We start from the raw sequence: 15668 nt of genomic DNA on the forward strand, positions 1-15668 counted from the left end.
GCTTTACCAGAATTGAGCTGCGAGATTTCACAAGGTTTCAATTACCTGATGCCGTCTACGGAGCTCAGGTGAGGGAGTCGGCGGAGGGGGCACGGGGCTGTTGAGCAAATCCGCTAGGCTGGCGTTGGGGTTGTGAGGCATCAATTTGTACTGTCCCCCTTCCCTCCTCAGGTCAAGCCCGAAAATGTCTGACAGAAGGTCGGTGTCCTCAATATTGACCGCCAAATCCGCCAGGTCCTCCTCGGCTGAGGCCTTGTCCGAATGCCTCTTTTCGGCCTCCTCCCCCTCCCCGCGGACCTCGTCCTGGGTGGGGTCGGGCATGTTGGCCAGCAGGTCGGCCACCTTCATGGTCTTGGCCCCCTCGACCAGGCTGCCACCCAGGAAAGTGCTGTAGACAATGCGGAAGAAGCCACGCGACACGCTAAAGGCAAAGTGGAGGAGACCCATCAGCAGGCTCCAGTAGAAGGCGATGAGGGTGGTCACCATGTCCTTCACCGTCATCTTCTTCATCTTCTTCATCTGCTTCTTAAGGCTTTTCATGGAAAGCACCTTCATCAGCATCATCACATTATAGCGGAGGGCGAGGAGGGCTGTCCTTACTGTGGTCACCGAGAAGAAGCCCATCTCAGGGTTCTCTTCCTCTGGTTTCTCCTTCTCGCTCTCCTCCTTGCTGGCTGATCGCTCCCCGATGTCGGACATCTGGGCCGCCAGCTGCATCTCGAAGATGGTGTCCTCACAGAAGTTGACGAAGAGCTCCATCTTCTCCTTCTCGCCGCCCTCGTTGACCACGTCGAAGATGAACTGCCGCTTGGACTCCTTGACCTGCGGCTTCTCCCACTGAGTGCGGCTGGACTCGCTGATCTCAAAGTAGACCCGCTCAATGCGTTTGGCACTACCCATGATCTCGATACGACCTAAGTAAGGCTGGAAGTAGTTGAGCACACTCTCCGCCAACTCCAGGAAGGTCTGGAGCCGTGTGTCGTGAGGCATGTGCTCAGACAGGTTAGTCAATAAGACAGCCACATTGAAGCCAATGTCTTTGGCTGGTTCGTGGAAGCGTTCTACGAATTCCTCATAGTCCAAGAGTTCGTTTTCATCCGTCTCTGCACAGGAGAGCAGGAACTCGGTCTCGGATTGAGTGTAATGTTTGTGGCTCTCCATGGCTTTGTGGAAGTCTCTCTTTGAGATCACCCCCTTCCCATCAGGGTCATACTCCTTGAAGGCATCTGATGATGTCAAGTCTTTCAGTTTGAGGAACATGTCAAAGAATTTCAGAATCATCTCCACATTGTTTGAGGATTCTACCAGCATGTCAACCATCTGCTTACCAATAGTTCCATTTACCACATTTCCTAGAGGAAAATAAATAATTTCCATTTGTAAATCAGATGTTCTCGTAAACACATTAACTCTCAGTAACAAATTATATGCAGAATACTTATGGTAATAATATGGTAATACTGCATTAATAATTGTATGTAATTTCAATCAGCATTCAGCACAGTCTCTCTTATTTGCAGTATTCCAGACAGTAAAAACATGATGCTTGTGATAGCCCTGTCCTTTTAATTAGACTCATCTTACCTTCCAACATGGACAGCAGCATTACAACCATGTCCTTCTGAAGATCCATGAGCTCTTTCAATAAGTCAATTTGACTAGAATCCTACAAAGAAAACCAGAGCAATCACTCAAAAACTAAACAGCAGTAAACACTGGCAAAAGAAGAAAAAAGTAGCCAATTTCTCACAGCTAATACTGACCTGTGAAAGCTTCATCTGCATGTGTGCGAAGACATGGAGGAACCCTACCACAGCATCCCACAGCCGGCTATGAGCCAGGCTCTGCTGATTCCCAGTGCATGGACCCTAATGACAATGAACAAATATGCAATGACTAAAAAGCCCACTGTTTAACAAAGCATATTAAAATAAAACACACATAATATGTCTTGCTTGTGTTATGAACTTCATTCATATCTACCTGTATGTACTCTGTGAGGGTGTTGAAGACCTGCTTGGCCACATTGATTGCCTTGGAGAAATTGCGCTGTCCTTGTTCATCGATGACATCCTTTCCAGAGTAATACCAGTAGAAATCACTGATTGATTCCTGTAGGCATGTGGAGGTGGGCTTGCTGTTACAAAGTCACCCTGTTCGCATGGCTTGAAGCATTGTCATTAAGGCAGACTATTAGAGGTTTAGACTAAAGCATGAGGTTATTACCTGAACTCGGAGAAGGTAGTCAACGGTTGAAATGATGATGTTGACAGTCGTGTTATTTCCCGTCTGTGTTCTCAGGTAATTCTGAAAATCTATCGCACAAGAGGGTGAGCATTAAAACGGAATGGCAAAACTAATTGAATTCTGTCAAGGAGGACACTTCAAAAGTCATTTTGCATACAAGTGAAAAATGAAAAGGAAATTGTAAGAGACATCGGTGATCAAATCCACACAGCATGAAAAGATTTTGTTTTTTTAAAGGCAACTTCCACTTACTTTTTTACTTTACTTTTACAAGTAATGTATGCCTTAAAGGGGACTTTACAGTATATCATTAATAAATACCTATGGTTACGTAAAGAAGAAACTAACTGGATGTCATAGGAAATGGAAGAAGCTATCTCAGTAAGCCCAGGGGGGAGGCAGGGTGGGTGAGAACACATACCCGAATTGTGTCCTTCACACAATAGTTGCAGGAAGCGAAACAGGTCACAGGTAAACTCATCATCCTGCATCACCTTCTCCCCTGTACAGTGTAGCGGAAGACCAACAGAGGCCCATTACAATAACACTCAATATTACCTCTGTTACCGTTTTTTGAAGGGAGGTGAGGAAGTACTGCTCTATCAGAGGTGTATGAGCCATACGCCTCCCAGATAGTCACTCAGTATAAAAAATGGCTACAGTTGATGAAAAAAATGGGGTTGGTCTGTAGGAAGGAGATGATAAACAGCAGCATTTTACACATGTGAGCACTGTTAGTTTAGCAGATCGCTTGTACCCTGCACTGTTATTTATCTCACATCACAATGAAAATGCAGTCAGAATATATTAGATATTAGGCAGCCTTGTCAATGATTATTTGGGTATTATTGTTGTTTGCTAATAACATAAATAAATACATAAATAATCTGTGGTGTCATTTCCATTTTGTGGTTGAGAATAATTACCTTCTTTCTGTAGTATGCACGTTAACACAGATTTTCACAGTGATAAAATGCTGCCTTTAACCATGTGGAATGACAGTCATGGTTAATGAATCACAATGGAGTGAGGATGACTATATGATCTGACACATGTTCTGTGATGCATGATGCTCATGTATAACAGAATGGGAGACAGTTGGGTAAAGATTCGGATGGAGAAAGAAACAGTGTTTTACCTCAAACAGGCTTGAAAGTGCTTGAGTATAAGAAATAACCTTCCCAGCCTAAGAACTGCCCTGTCCTAACGGATGTGAAACCTCAGTCAGACAGAGGAGCAAATCAACCTGCTGTTATAACCATTAACTGTAGCTTCTGTTGTTTAGAACACATGAATACGGTGGTGCCAGTCAATGAGAGAGGAAGACTCCCTCAAACCCAAGCTCTGTTAAACCCCAAATCATAGAAACATTAGCAGTAACATTGTCTTATTCAATATAACACTACAGTATTTGTATTAAAACCAGGAACACAGGCTGGCCAGTGCACTTTCAGGCTTATTTACAAATCAATGATAAACCAGATCAGAAGTCTACCTTTTTTTTAGTTACGTCACATAACGTCTGTAGCACAGGCTGGGAAAATTACATTATTTTAAGTTTGAAGAAATCCGACATAGCCCATACATAATTATGAACAGGTTATTTAAACAAGCAGTTATTTAAAGTTTATTAAAGGTCAATAACTGCTGAATAAATAATTGTATTGTATGTATTATTAAGTATGTGTCCCTGTGTGCAATTTATGCATTGACATTAACATATGCTGCCCCTAAACTTTCCATCCTGTTGATCTTGACTAATCCTTAAAATTTGATGCTGATTTTTGTCTGTGAAATTAGCTGCATGCGCTAGTGAAAGCTGTCCTGAGAGATCTACGCTTCGTCTGGTATATCATTTTTCAGCCTTCCAACTTTGATCGTATTGAGAGAATTCAAACATGAAATTGTAAAAGATAAATAAATAGTTCAAGAAATTAAAAGATATGAATGGAAAATACAATATCATTTCAGAAACACGACACAAATCTTTGGGTAATCAAAATAAATGACAGTCAAGACACGTCATAACAACGAAACCAACGAAAAGTAAAAACAAACCAAAAGAAAAAGGGTACAACATTGACTACATCACAGAACACAAGAGTCAACAGCTGGAATACTTGGGAGACACTGGTATCGAGATTCCTCCACTTGCACAAATCAGCGCAGCCATGAAGCCACGATCGAATGCACAACAGACTACAGATAGAGAGTATGCCACAGATCATCTCCAAAACATCCAAACCACTGCAAAGACTGAGTCACTTTAGACAGGTCACTGCTCTTACATCTAGTGTGCCAGATACTGTGCAAATCCTGAGAGGGAGGCAAAAACAGCGTGATTGGCTACAGCACTACAGCATTACAGCATTACTTTGTACAAACAGAACAGATCGTAATCGTGCTATGGCGAGGGAGCGGGAGGGGGAGGGGGGGGGGGAGGGGAGGGCAGGCTCAGGACCTGGACAGACCTGACACAAAGCTAACAGCGGGAAATGGCAGAGTTTATAATTACCACGCTCATGAGTGATGACTGAGGAGGGGAAGACAGTACATTAAACCAAAAGGAAAAGGAAAAAGAAAGGAAAAAAGTCAAACAGATTACAAATAGGTTCAGTATTCATTTTTTGTTTCGTTTTTTTTTCAGCAGAGAAATTAGTCGGGGAAAAATAGAGCAGAAAAGTTGGACAGATAAAAAAGCTACGTACATTGTTCAGAATTCGTCAAAGGGTATTATGACAAAAAAGGATGGTCTTTTATTGATAAACACAATGTCCTGACAGAGCTCTACTGGAATCTGACAGACACTGATCACAACTATTTTAACATCAAGTTTCTACAATATCAATGGAAAAGAAAACAAATGCAAAATTGAACAAAACAACTAGATATTTTTGTTTACATTTTTTATATCCTGTCAACAATGAGAAATATTATGACACCAATTGAACAAACATGCATTTCCAAATATCAGAAATATGGTGGTGAAAAGTTCACTTTGAGTTGACTGTGACCACACAGCAAGTAAACATTCACTCTCTTCACTCACAGACAATAAGTACAGAGGAGTGTGCTTTGTCAGTCTACTGTCATTCCAAAGGATTTGATGACACATTGGCAAATATTAGCATGTTAGAAATGTTAGCAGAAGTGTATCCAAAGTCAGAATTTGTTTTGTATATTTGTTTAAAAATATAATAATCGCTTATGAACACAGCACTTCTTTCCTGTACTTATTGAAACGCTTATGGTAAACCGTTTTTGTCATAGTACCCTTATTTTAAAAAGTTATATAAATAAATAAAAAAGGATGTTTCACCATTCTGAGTGATTCATACATGTTTGCCTTCATTTTGATAGCATGACTTATTCTAGTTATAAAATTGCATGACTGAATAATTTCACTTAAAGGCTGTGAATAGAAACCCATTGACAGAGGACAATACAGCCAGTCGCCAGTAGCATTTCTGACACTCATAAACATAAAAAGGGTAATAAATAAAATTACAGAGACGTCCTTGATGCGTACATAAGGAAATAAAAATGACTATGAATGTAGACAACAGAGACATTGTTCAAGGCTTATTGTATTTTCACAATAATGAGGAAAAAAAAACTTCACATCAATGTAATGATAAAACAATAGGACAAAAAAATCAAAATCATGACAATCTGACTAATCAAAAACTAATTGAATTGTCATTGTATTAAAACTATGTGCACATCATTCAAAACAGATTTGAGCAGTATGCTTAACATGAATATATTTCCAGTTCATAATTATTTTCTTTGGCATATAAATATCCACACTTTATCCTAACCTGGCATTAGATATCATTTCTAAAACATTTGAATTCACAACCCTCATTCATTTTCATCTGCTGTAAACATCTACACATTATGAAAAACCCTGAAGAACCATTCAATAAATGTTTGTGCATATTTGGTGTAAGCTTATTGCGTAACTTCCTGATTTTTTCATTCAGCTACATATCAAAGGATGATATGATTCAAAACCTCCTGAAAATAACATGCTTTTTCAGTACGTCTTTAATCTCCCCCTATATACAGCACATCTTCATGTAAACCGTCGTATTGGTTCATTACCAGGAGGCTCGTGTGCAAACAAGCCCTCTTGCGACAATCGAGGATTGACGCCAAATGACTTTTTTGACACAAGAGTGGCACATTTCCACTTCCTCTCCCCGGCAGTGTGTACCTGAGCCCTCCTCCGTCACCATGCCCAGCCCCTCGGCTTTGTTCTGCCTCTCGAAGGCGTTGAGGTCGAGCACGCTGGAGGAGGCGAGACAGAGAGAGGAGGAGAGGAGACAAGAGATCAGCAAGGTGCCGTTTGGAGCTGCGGGAAACACCAGAGATAAAAGAAGAAGGATAAAGTACCTGCAGGACAGCATGAGCCCTGCCAGACTCTGGAAGAAACCCACATCCTTCTTGTCTTTCAGATAGTCCAGCATTTTCTGTCCACAGCAGGAAACAAGACCAGGAAACAAGTCAATGAAATGAACAGTTTTTGAAAATTGAAAAGAAATAACAACAAAATATATAGCTGCAAGCAGCAATTCCGGGGGCCAAGCAGCAAGCCCAACACGGCATTGCAACATTTGAGCTACCCTTGTGCAAAGTTTAAAAATCAACCAATCGGTTATAGGTACTGTTATAGACTCCCATTGTTTGAAATGTTGCCACTTTTAAACCATTTAGCTGGGTATAGTGCCACCATGTGGCCAATCCACTTCATACTTCACCAGGGGTAATCAAGGGTGCCCTACTACAAATTTACCAAGTTTCAGAAATTTGACATAGCAGTTATGCCTAAACCGGAAATTAGCTCTTTAGCGCCCCCTTTTATTGTACCAAGCCAATATTTGAGCTTAGATTCCTATTATGGTTGTTGATCAACTTACCAAGTTTTGTGGCATTACATAAAACCATCTTGAAGTTATAGGCATTTCTATTAAAAGCCACACAAGTATGGAAAGTATAATACATGCTATGCAGAAGATTGAAGTGAAGAATGTTTCTTCTACACCAGCTTTTCTCACTGAAGACTGGTACAAAGTGAGAGGTAATTAAGTTACCTGCTGCACAGTGGAGTTTCCACCATTCAGCACAGCGATACCCAGCTTCAGCGTGGATGCCACCATTGGTCCCATTTCACCTGAGAGCAAAGGGAGAAAACTAAGAATACTGATAATAAAAATATACAGTAAATGCCATATATCACGATGTGCCTAATCCTGTTCTGGATCCTGGATGTCTACCTTCTTGTAGGTTTTCATTTTATACCTAGTTGGGGGATATGCATTTCTATATTGTACTCATTATCAGCTCAACAAGATCTTTTGAATGAGGTGTGCTTTGTTGGGTTTGAGTTAAAACCTACAGGACTGGGTTGGACAGCCCTGCTATATAAGACATGCAATGTTTTGCCAAACAGTAATCAAATTAAGAAATAGCTCTAAAGCACTAGCATATAAGACAGTGTCAGAGTCAAGGTAGTCAGGTAAAATAAATCCCAATAATGAGGCTTAATGAGACTCAAACAGGTTACTTCCAGATAATGGGGGGGGGGGGGGGGATTAAATTAACCAATTAAGCGAACCACTTGCAGTTGACTCATTGCCATTGGCCATTGGCTGTCGGCCCAGGAATAATTCCAGCCGTGAATGGTTGCCGTGGGTTACCTTTGCTAGCACTGATGGTCTGTAGCACCATCTCCGCTGCGCCCCGATCGTGAAGCCTGGCCTGCTGGTACAGCAGCTTCTGTTTCTCCATCTCTTTCTCCTGCGGGGGAGGGGAGACGTGCGGTCATTCTCAGGGCCTCATTGGCCCGATGCTTAGGTTACCTGAGCTCCCATGAGGCTCTGCTGCAGAACTCACAGCACGCTTTCAGAAGCTACAGGTCCTAGCCAGTGGTATGGACAGTGATCTAGACAGTAGAAAACCTAGGTGTGCAAAACAGTGCAATGTTTCGAGAGCGCCTCTGACAGTAGCCCCCTGGTTACGTCCCTCAAAATAACTGTGGCTCTCTGAACCCCTATGATAATCATATCAATGAATCACTCTGAATAGACATACATTACATATTAAACTACACACTGAACATTTACTGAGCCAGTCAGAGGCACTGCAGCTGAATTCAGCTTGAATGAGAATCTAAATTCAAGTGCAAATATGTTATTCGTTAGAATAAGTCCTTTGTGTAGTAATGTGTAAATAAACTGCACAGAGCCCCATAGAGTCCAGTCGTCCAGCCTATCACATGGGCATGGTGTGAAGCTCAGTTCTCTGGGACATGAGACCGGCGGTCAGGTGTCATGCCCCCAGCGTATCGGCTGAAACACAAATGACTGCGGCAGCAACAACGCACAACTCTGAGGGGGAAGGGGGAGCAGGGCAGCAGGGGGCGCTCTAGCACTGGCGTCGCTGCGTCACACTTTCCGTCTGAGGTGTGCGGGAGACACAAGGGCATGGAAGAGCTTTCGGGGAAACACGAAGGCTCCTTGTGTGCTGGTTTTTAACAGGTCGTGAAAAACCAGAGGGAGAGAGGAGAGAAAGAAAAATGCCTGAAAAACGAATGAAAAATCCGCAAGAAATATCAAAAACCAACAGAAGAGAGAGAACAGAGAAGGTAAATAATAATGCGACCAACACAAACACTGAGTGTTGTTACCAGAGAGTTTTCCTCCTTGTTGGCAATTTTGTTGCTTAAATCTTTGATAATATCGTGCTGCGGAAACAAAATTTAATCATTTCATTCTGCAAGAGAGAGCTGCTATTCTTAACTAACCAGATAGCAGTATTGTTAGGCGAGATAAAAAACATAAGAATGAAAGCATCTTGAGCAGCCTTGTTATGGGAGTGCAGCCATGCTGAGCGACCTGTGTTAAACTTTGAACTTGGGCTTCGCCGTCAGGGCACAGTGAAGACCATCCTTCAACACTAATCAAAGCGCTTCTATGGTGAAAATAATTTATTCCTCTCATATTAGCCGACATGACAGAAAATAGTATTGCGTTCACACCTATAACTGTGGTTCACACTGAGATAGCAAACTCAGGGAATATCAATGATTATTCCTATTATATGTAAATACCTGATTGAAAGTGTGCAGTACCTCAGCTAAAGTAGGAAGTATGGATACTTTGATTTAGTAAATTGTGTATCACCAAAGTTTACAGTGCTTTAGCTAGTTTAGAATGATATCAGCAGTGTTTAGAAAAGCAGTATATGCACTTTCCCATTGTTTACTTTCGTTTTAATGTAGAACATTGTTTTAAATATGGCCTCCGAAGCATAATAACAATGTGCTAGACATAATATGACCCACCGATAGAATATGAGTGTTACACATACAGTGAATGTTTTTTTCGGCAAACATCTCGTTTTTATATCTGATGATGTAAACATCAAAACAGTCTCCATCACTACTTAATTAGCAAATAAAGCACTTCTTCTGGCATACCTAAAATGCACACAAATGTAATCTGAGCACAGTAATGATACAAACAATTCCCATTTGGTTGTTAAGTGGATCTAATGTATTAACACTGTATAGTGATTTCATGACTGCAATTATCATAATGGTTTTCCATTTATTTCTCTGGCAACCAGTAGTGAGCTCTTTCAGTATGACAGCTGATGAAAGTAAGCTCTCCCAAAAGGAGATGAAAATGGTTAAATTGCCAACACTCTAACGTTAAATAATTAACAGTATACACTATTGTAGTCCATAATAGCTATAAATCAACATGGGTATGTGAAAACATAAAACAGGGAGGGATAAGAAATGGGTTTTTAATGAACAAGTCATTGTCAGCAACAGGAGGTCAAGGGTCAAAAGCATGCAATCCATGAGCCATATAAATGCTGGCAAGCCATGGTCAAAAGCAAAAGAGGCAGAACCAACATTTTAAAATGCTATTTTTTAGATGCTAAAAGATGGGCAAACAAAAATGAGGGAGGGGGAATCGAGGTCAGAAGAGGTCACCTACTTCAAAGCTCTTCACCTCTTCCCCATCCTCATCCTCTTCATCGTGGCAGCTCTGGTGGCAGAGGGAGGAAGGAGGATTTTTAAAAAGTCAGACGGTTCAGTCAATTCTCAGAAGGACAAAGAAAGTAAGACTTTCCCCAGGCGAGCTGTCCGACAGTAACGGTGTTCAACATAATAGAACAGCCGGTAAAGCTTGGTCTTTGCACCACATTGCTAAATCCAATTTCTCACTTGCGCAAGGTAAGTAAGATACTTTTGAAAAATAAAATAATAATAGCCCAGGCAATTCCCAGGCCAATAGCTGTAATGAACCATGAAGGGTAGGATTTACAGGATACAGCAACAGACAGCAAAACAAGATGGCCGGTACCTTTGCCATGATGTCAGCATAGGCCATGTACAGGTTGTCTTCCTCCAGGTTACTGTCAGGGGAAAAAACATTTGAGCAAAATAATTTGGGAACCTGCAATTAATATGCCCTATTTTTTTCCACAGTGCATTATAAAACCTTAGTAAATCCATTTTTGCCACACTGCGCTTTACAGTGGAAAATATTTGGTTTGGATATTTTTTAATAAATCGGCGGAATATACTATACTACTGCATAATGTATTCATAGTAAGAACTGTTTTTGCTCTATACTGAAAGAGAATATTCTGAATACCTCTTTCTGTCTCTATCACTTCCTGTTTGTCTATCACTTCCAGTTATCTCTGACATGTTTGACTTTATCATTCCTCCTACATTCTCAGCATACCTCTACCACTTTCCCCCAGTTCACTTAACTTACTGTAGCTCTCTAACTTCGTAAACTATTTTGCTTAGTTGTTGCACTCAGGTAGGTCTTATTTAAAAACATCCTCTCTGTCTCTCTCCATCACTCACTGCTTGTTTCTCTCACAACCTGTCCTCATCCCATCCCTCTCTCTGTCATTCTTTCTCAGCCCTCTCCCATCTTTGTCTGCCTCAATCCGTCTCTCTCACTAACTCTTTAAAGTTTTGCAGCGCGCACTCTACATCTCCGTCTCACACATAAGCTGTTTGTGTTTGTAAGCACTCGCCCCCTCCCCTCAGCACACGCACCACTTCTCCGTCAGGGCGGTTCTGCTGAAGAGCTGGATAAGCTGGTGGAGAGGATCGATCCGCTTGGCTCCCTCGTCCTCTTCCGACGGCTCCTCACCTCCCGGTTTCTGCAATTCAAATACCTGGGACCCTCAGTGCCCACACGCTGCAGGCTAATTACCCCAAAACAAAGGAGTCTGGCTCATTAAAGCGCTGATGGATCTCGCAGGCAGGCCGTCTGAGTGTCTAGTAATTCCACCCTCAACCTTGTTATTTCCCCCCCCAGTTGCTGTGCGATGGAACACGGCGTGGCAGAGACATTCCCTCACAAACAATAGGCTGTTACGCTGCCATTTCAGAAACAATAAATCACGTCAGGGGACGCTAGAAAGGGTGCCACCTCAACTAACCTGGCCTTAATTATCGAGCCAATTCCACACCTGTGTACCGCTGGCCATAAAAAAAAAAAAACAGATTTGAAATGGAGATGGCATTTTTTAATTTCCCTCTTGTAAAAAAAAAAGAACGGCACCAACAAAATGACATTTGTGCAGATTGAATTTGATCCCATCAAAATGGCCACCGCTGTGCCATTTCGCGGTTCGCCTCTGAACGCACGCTGCACAAACAACGCCGCGACTTACAGCCAAATCCTCTATTAGCTTATCTTCGAAGTAATGCTCCTCCGTTTCGATCCACGACTTCTCGTATCCCTGCAGGAAGAGGTTGACAGCTCGGTGCCTGCGGACAAGGGTGGAGGAATCTGCAATTTACGAGCCGTTTGGGTTCCTGACTGAAGCAATGAAAGAGCTGACAGGTGTCTCTTGTACCTGGGTAAGTTATACAGGGGAGCCATCCTAAAACAGGCTACAACAGCCCTTTTCCTCTGTTTGGAGAGAAGCTTATGCCACACCGCCTTCTTACTCCTCTGGGGGTGTTCAACCTGCAGGACACACAAACCAACACACACGTAAACATGCACACACACTCATATTATTACAATATACATACTGTTATTGTCATTTTAATTTTGCTACTGCTATTATTACAGCTGAAGCAATTTTGCTTCCAAACAACATCATCATAATCAAGTTCCAGCTGTGATCCCAATCTCCAATCTCTAAAACAAAATTAGCAAATATTTATGCTATTAATGCTACATGACATTATAATGTTCACTTTAATCGAAGGTGTTTCTCTGTGAATGTCTCCATGCAGGGGACCTGATGCTAGCACAGAAGGGGCTTCATTCCCACCCACCCACCTGGTCCAGATGGAACAGCACGTGGGCGATGTCTAAGACTCTCTCCACCGTTTTCTCTGGGTCTGAGGTGTCCTCGCTCCTGTTGGGCAGGTCTTTGTACAGGGCCATCTGCCATCGAATGGCAGGGTCCTCCAGCTGCAGGAAGGGCAGGGCCAGAGCTGACACATGGAACAGGGGCAAGGGGTTCTTTGTGGCAAAGTGCATTTCCCCTTACCCACGTAGGGGCAATGGGGCTCCTTGCGATGGGCTTTTGATGTTTCATTTAGGCTTTTGCCCCAGATTGAGACTGATCTTTTGACTCACCATTTAAGATTAAATGTCTTTTAAAATACTTTTATTTTATTCTAATGGGACTTCTTGGCAAAATGAATAGGAATTTCTTGAATTGGAATTGCCCTGTGATGGATTGGTAGCATGTCCAAGGAGTATTTCTGCCTCCTGTGCAATGCATGATGGGATAGGCTCAAGCACCCACCACCATGACCAAGAATAAGTTGGTTAGATAATGGATGGATGGATGGATTGGAACTGGAATGATCTCAATCTGGAGGTAGCCCAGGTCAGATTCTGCCGGTTTTGGATTTTATGTAGATGTTCCACCATGTCTCGTGCAATCAAAATTCCGCTGAAGAATAATATCCTAATATGAGCATGCCTGGCAGTCCGCATGGCAGCTAAGCATAATGTAATCCCTGAACAAATTCATGGAATTGGATATGCTTTTGAACAGGAAGCCAAATACATTGGAAATACAGATAGTCAACTGTATCTGATCTGAGCATAATCAGGGCCTACTGTATGACTGTCTTGGACTTCCCCGTCTAGGAAGTTCTCTGTCTCTGGCTGAAATATTGATTCCCTATTTATGTAAGTAATCATGATTTCCTGTCCAAGACTTATGTCATGACCCTCATGCCATCTTATGACTCTACAAAAGCCTGCTGGCCCACCCTGTTCTTAGCCACGGGCAGGGCTTTGCCCTGCTTCCCCACAAGGTCCACGGGGGAGGACTTTTTGATGACAGAAAGGGTGTCCTCTGCCCCTGGTGGGCCGAGTCCAGAGTGGCGGGGTTCTTGCGCAGGACAAGGTGCGGTTGGGCCAGCAGCTCAGAGGCCGAGGGCCTGGACCACTAGCTTTTCCTCCACTTCATCACAATGATCAGCTTCTTTACCAGCTTTTTGAAATGGAAAACGGTGATGGAGGTGAGGGGACCATGCAGGCATGCACGTGGACAGAGTGGGGGTAGGGCTCAGAGGCGATGCAGGTGCTGCTTTCAACAAATATTTCACAGGAGCCTTTTTGGTGCTTCACAGAATGGAAAGATACAGTATATAGGAACTGTACGGTTGTCTAATGAGTTTAAAATGCTGAAATAATAACTGGCAATTTCATAACCATTGCTCAGGTTCACATCCTGTTCTTTCATTCAGCAGCAAGAGGCCAACAACATCCTTTTCAAGTACAATGATCAAAAGGATGTTCAAGAGCAATGAAAAGGATGTTCAAATGCAATAAAACATTAGCAAAGGAAGGCAAACCACCATGACTCCACAGAGTATTATGACAATAGTATGGTGGGTTTAACATGCAGTGAATTCTTGCTGATGATGCAAGGATAGACAGAAAACAAAGATTTGCGTTTGAAGTCCTCGCTCACCTTGCCCTGCAGGTGAAGGTTATTGCGGATGATCTCCCGAACCTCATCCTCTGTGTCTTTCTGTGAAATACAAGCATATACCATTATAGCGACAGTGTGAGAGCTGCTTTCACACTAAGAGCACACATCACTCTCGAATGCCACCTTTAAAGTGCTGACCTAGGTCAGAAAGTTACTTCACATACTTTTCAGATGTCTGTAAAATTCAGAAAATGTTTCAGTAGAGTTTATAAAGAATCACGTTTACAAAATGTAGAATCATGTAACAATTTTATGTTGTACTTTGTTTATGATAAACAGGTTGAAAAAGTTTAAGATTTCCAGGTCTGTAGGGGTTTACTGCTCTCAAAAGGATACTACATGTTTAACCCAGGTGTGAGAAAGTGATGGCAAAGCTACGATACAGGGTTTTACAGTGATGATGTGCTTCAATAAAAAAATGCAGAAGACACAGAAGTCATAGTTAGCATTTAACCACAGCTGACTGGAAAGCTACAGAAAATGTCCACCCATTTTAAGATATGTATTTAACCCACTTTACCAGGTTTAGAAAGGGCCCCTGTTATAGGAAATGCCGATTTTGAATGTGTCCAGGAAAGCGCCATCGAGCTGGGGTGTGTTTGACTTGCTACCTCCAACTAAACTACCAGACTTCATTTTCAAATGCTTTTCCCTAGAATGGCCAAAACGAATTTCAAGCTCCAATTAGCAGGGCATGAATAATGATTACCTGTTAGGAAAAGCTCTCTTCATTTCTCAGAGAAAAGCTTGTGGTACTCTTTTCATTTCCCGGCTAATGGGATGACTGTGAAGGAAGCCAGCCGGTCCCTACCTGGGTGAAGCGGTTCTTGGCCAGGGCGATGAGCTCCTGGTCCCCGGGGGCGCAGATGTTCAGGCCCACAGGAAGCAGCCTCTTCAGGGCAGCAACGATCAGGGAGGTCTGCATGGAGTAGCGGTCCCCCTTCCTCTTCATCTTTTTCCTCTCTTGGTCAGACATGGCTCCCTGCCATACCCCCAAACACAGAAGATGAGCCAGGCTGCGCTCATTTAATGCAAAACACAGCTTGTTTGCTAATGTTCCTCTTCCATCATACTCTATGACAAAAGGGCTGTGGTGCCTAGTGCAAACATGGGAGGACCTCATTCAGCGTTAACCCTGGCTGACGCACAGTAAACATGCACTATCCCAGGAGGGAAGAGGCAGTTGCAGATAGGTAAATTACATTACGAAGAATTTCCCCACGAAGGTACTCACCTTCGACATTTTGGACTTGGTATCGGTGATCAAGAAGGACATGTTGTTGATTTCGTTCTGGACCACAAAGTTCTGCTCCTCCCTTTTGAAATTCTGCAGTTGTGAATCAAATGGGACACATGTACTTTGTACAGACTTGAGAACAATAACAACTGTCTCCTCCATTATGCAA

General features: G+C 42.5%; 1 protein-coding gene across 1 annotated transcript in view; it reads right to left on the bottom strand.

The window, feature by feature from the left end:
* LOC133121743 (ryanodine receptor 2-like) overlaps positions 1–15668 on the bottom strand; it is a 174010-nt gene that overhangs the window by 15219 nt on the left and 143123 nt on the right. The window contains exons 71-89 of the mRNA XM_061231182.1: positions 15497–15589; positions 15074–15244; positions 14242–14301; positions 12585–12719; positions 12151–12263; positions 11965–12061; positions 11342–11448; positions 10629–10680; positions 10260–10310; positions 7950–8049; positions 7344–7423; positions 6646–6722; positions 6467–6540; positions 2669–2749; positions 2227–2315; positions 1984–2112; positions 1764–1868; positions 1585–1666; positions 46–1352 (exon numbers count right to left, since the gene is read on the bottom strand). Of these exons, the coding sequence (XP_061087166.1) occupies positions 46–1352; positions 1585–1666; positions 1764–1868; positions 1984–2112; positions 2227–2315; positions 2669–2749; positions 6467–6540; positions 6646–6722; positions 7344–7423; positions 7950–8049; positions 10260–10310; positions 10629–10680; positions 11342–11448; positions 11965–12061; positions 12151–12263; positions 12585–12719; positions 14242–14301; positions 15074–15244; positions 15497–15589 (3003 nt within the window). The remainder of the gene's footprint in view (positions 1–45; positions 1353–1584; positions 1667–1763; positions 1869–1983; positions 2113–2226; positions 2316–2668; positions 2750–6466; positions 6541–6645; positions 6723–7343; positions 7424–7949; positions 8050–10259; positions 10311–10628; positions 10681–11341; positions 11449–11964; positions 12062–12150; positions 12264–12584; positions 12720–14241; positions 14302–15073; positions 15245–15496; positions 15590–15668) is intronic.

Source organism: Conger conger, chromosome 2, assembly GCF_963514075.1.
Source record: "Conger conger chromosome 2, fConCon1.1, whole genome shotgun sequence".
NCBI classification, from domain to species: domain Eukaryota; kingdom Metazoa; phylum Chordata; class Actinopteri; order Anguilliformes; family Congridae; genus Conger; species Conger conger.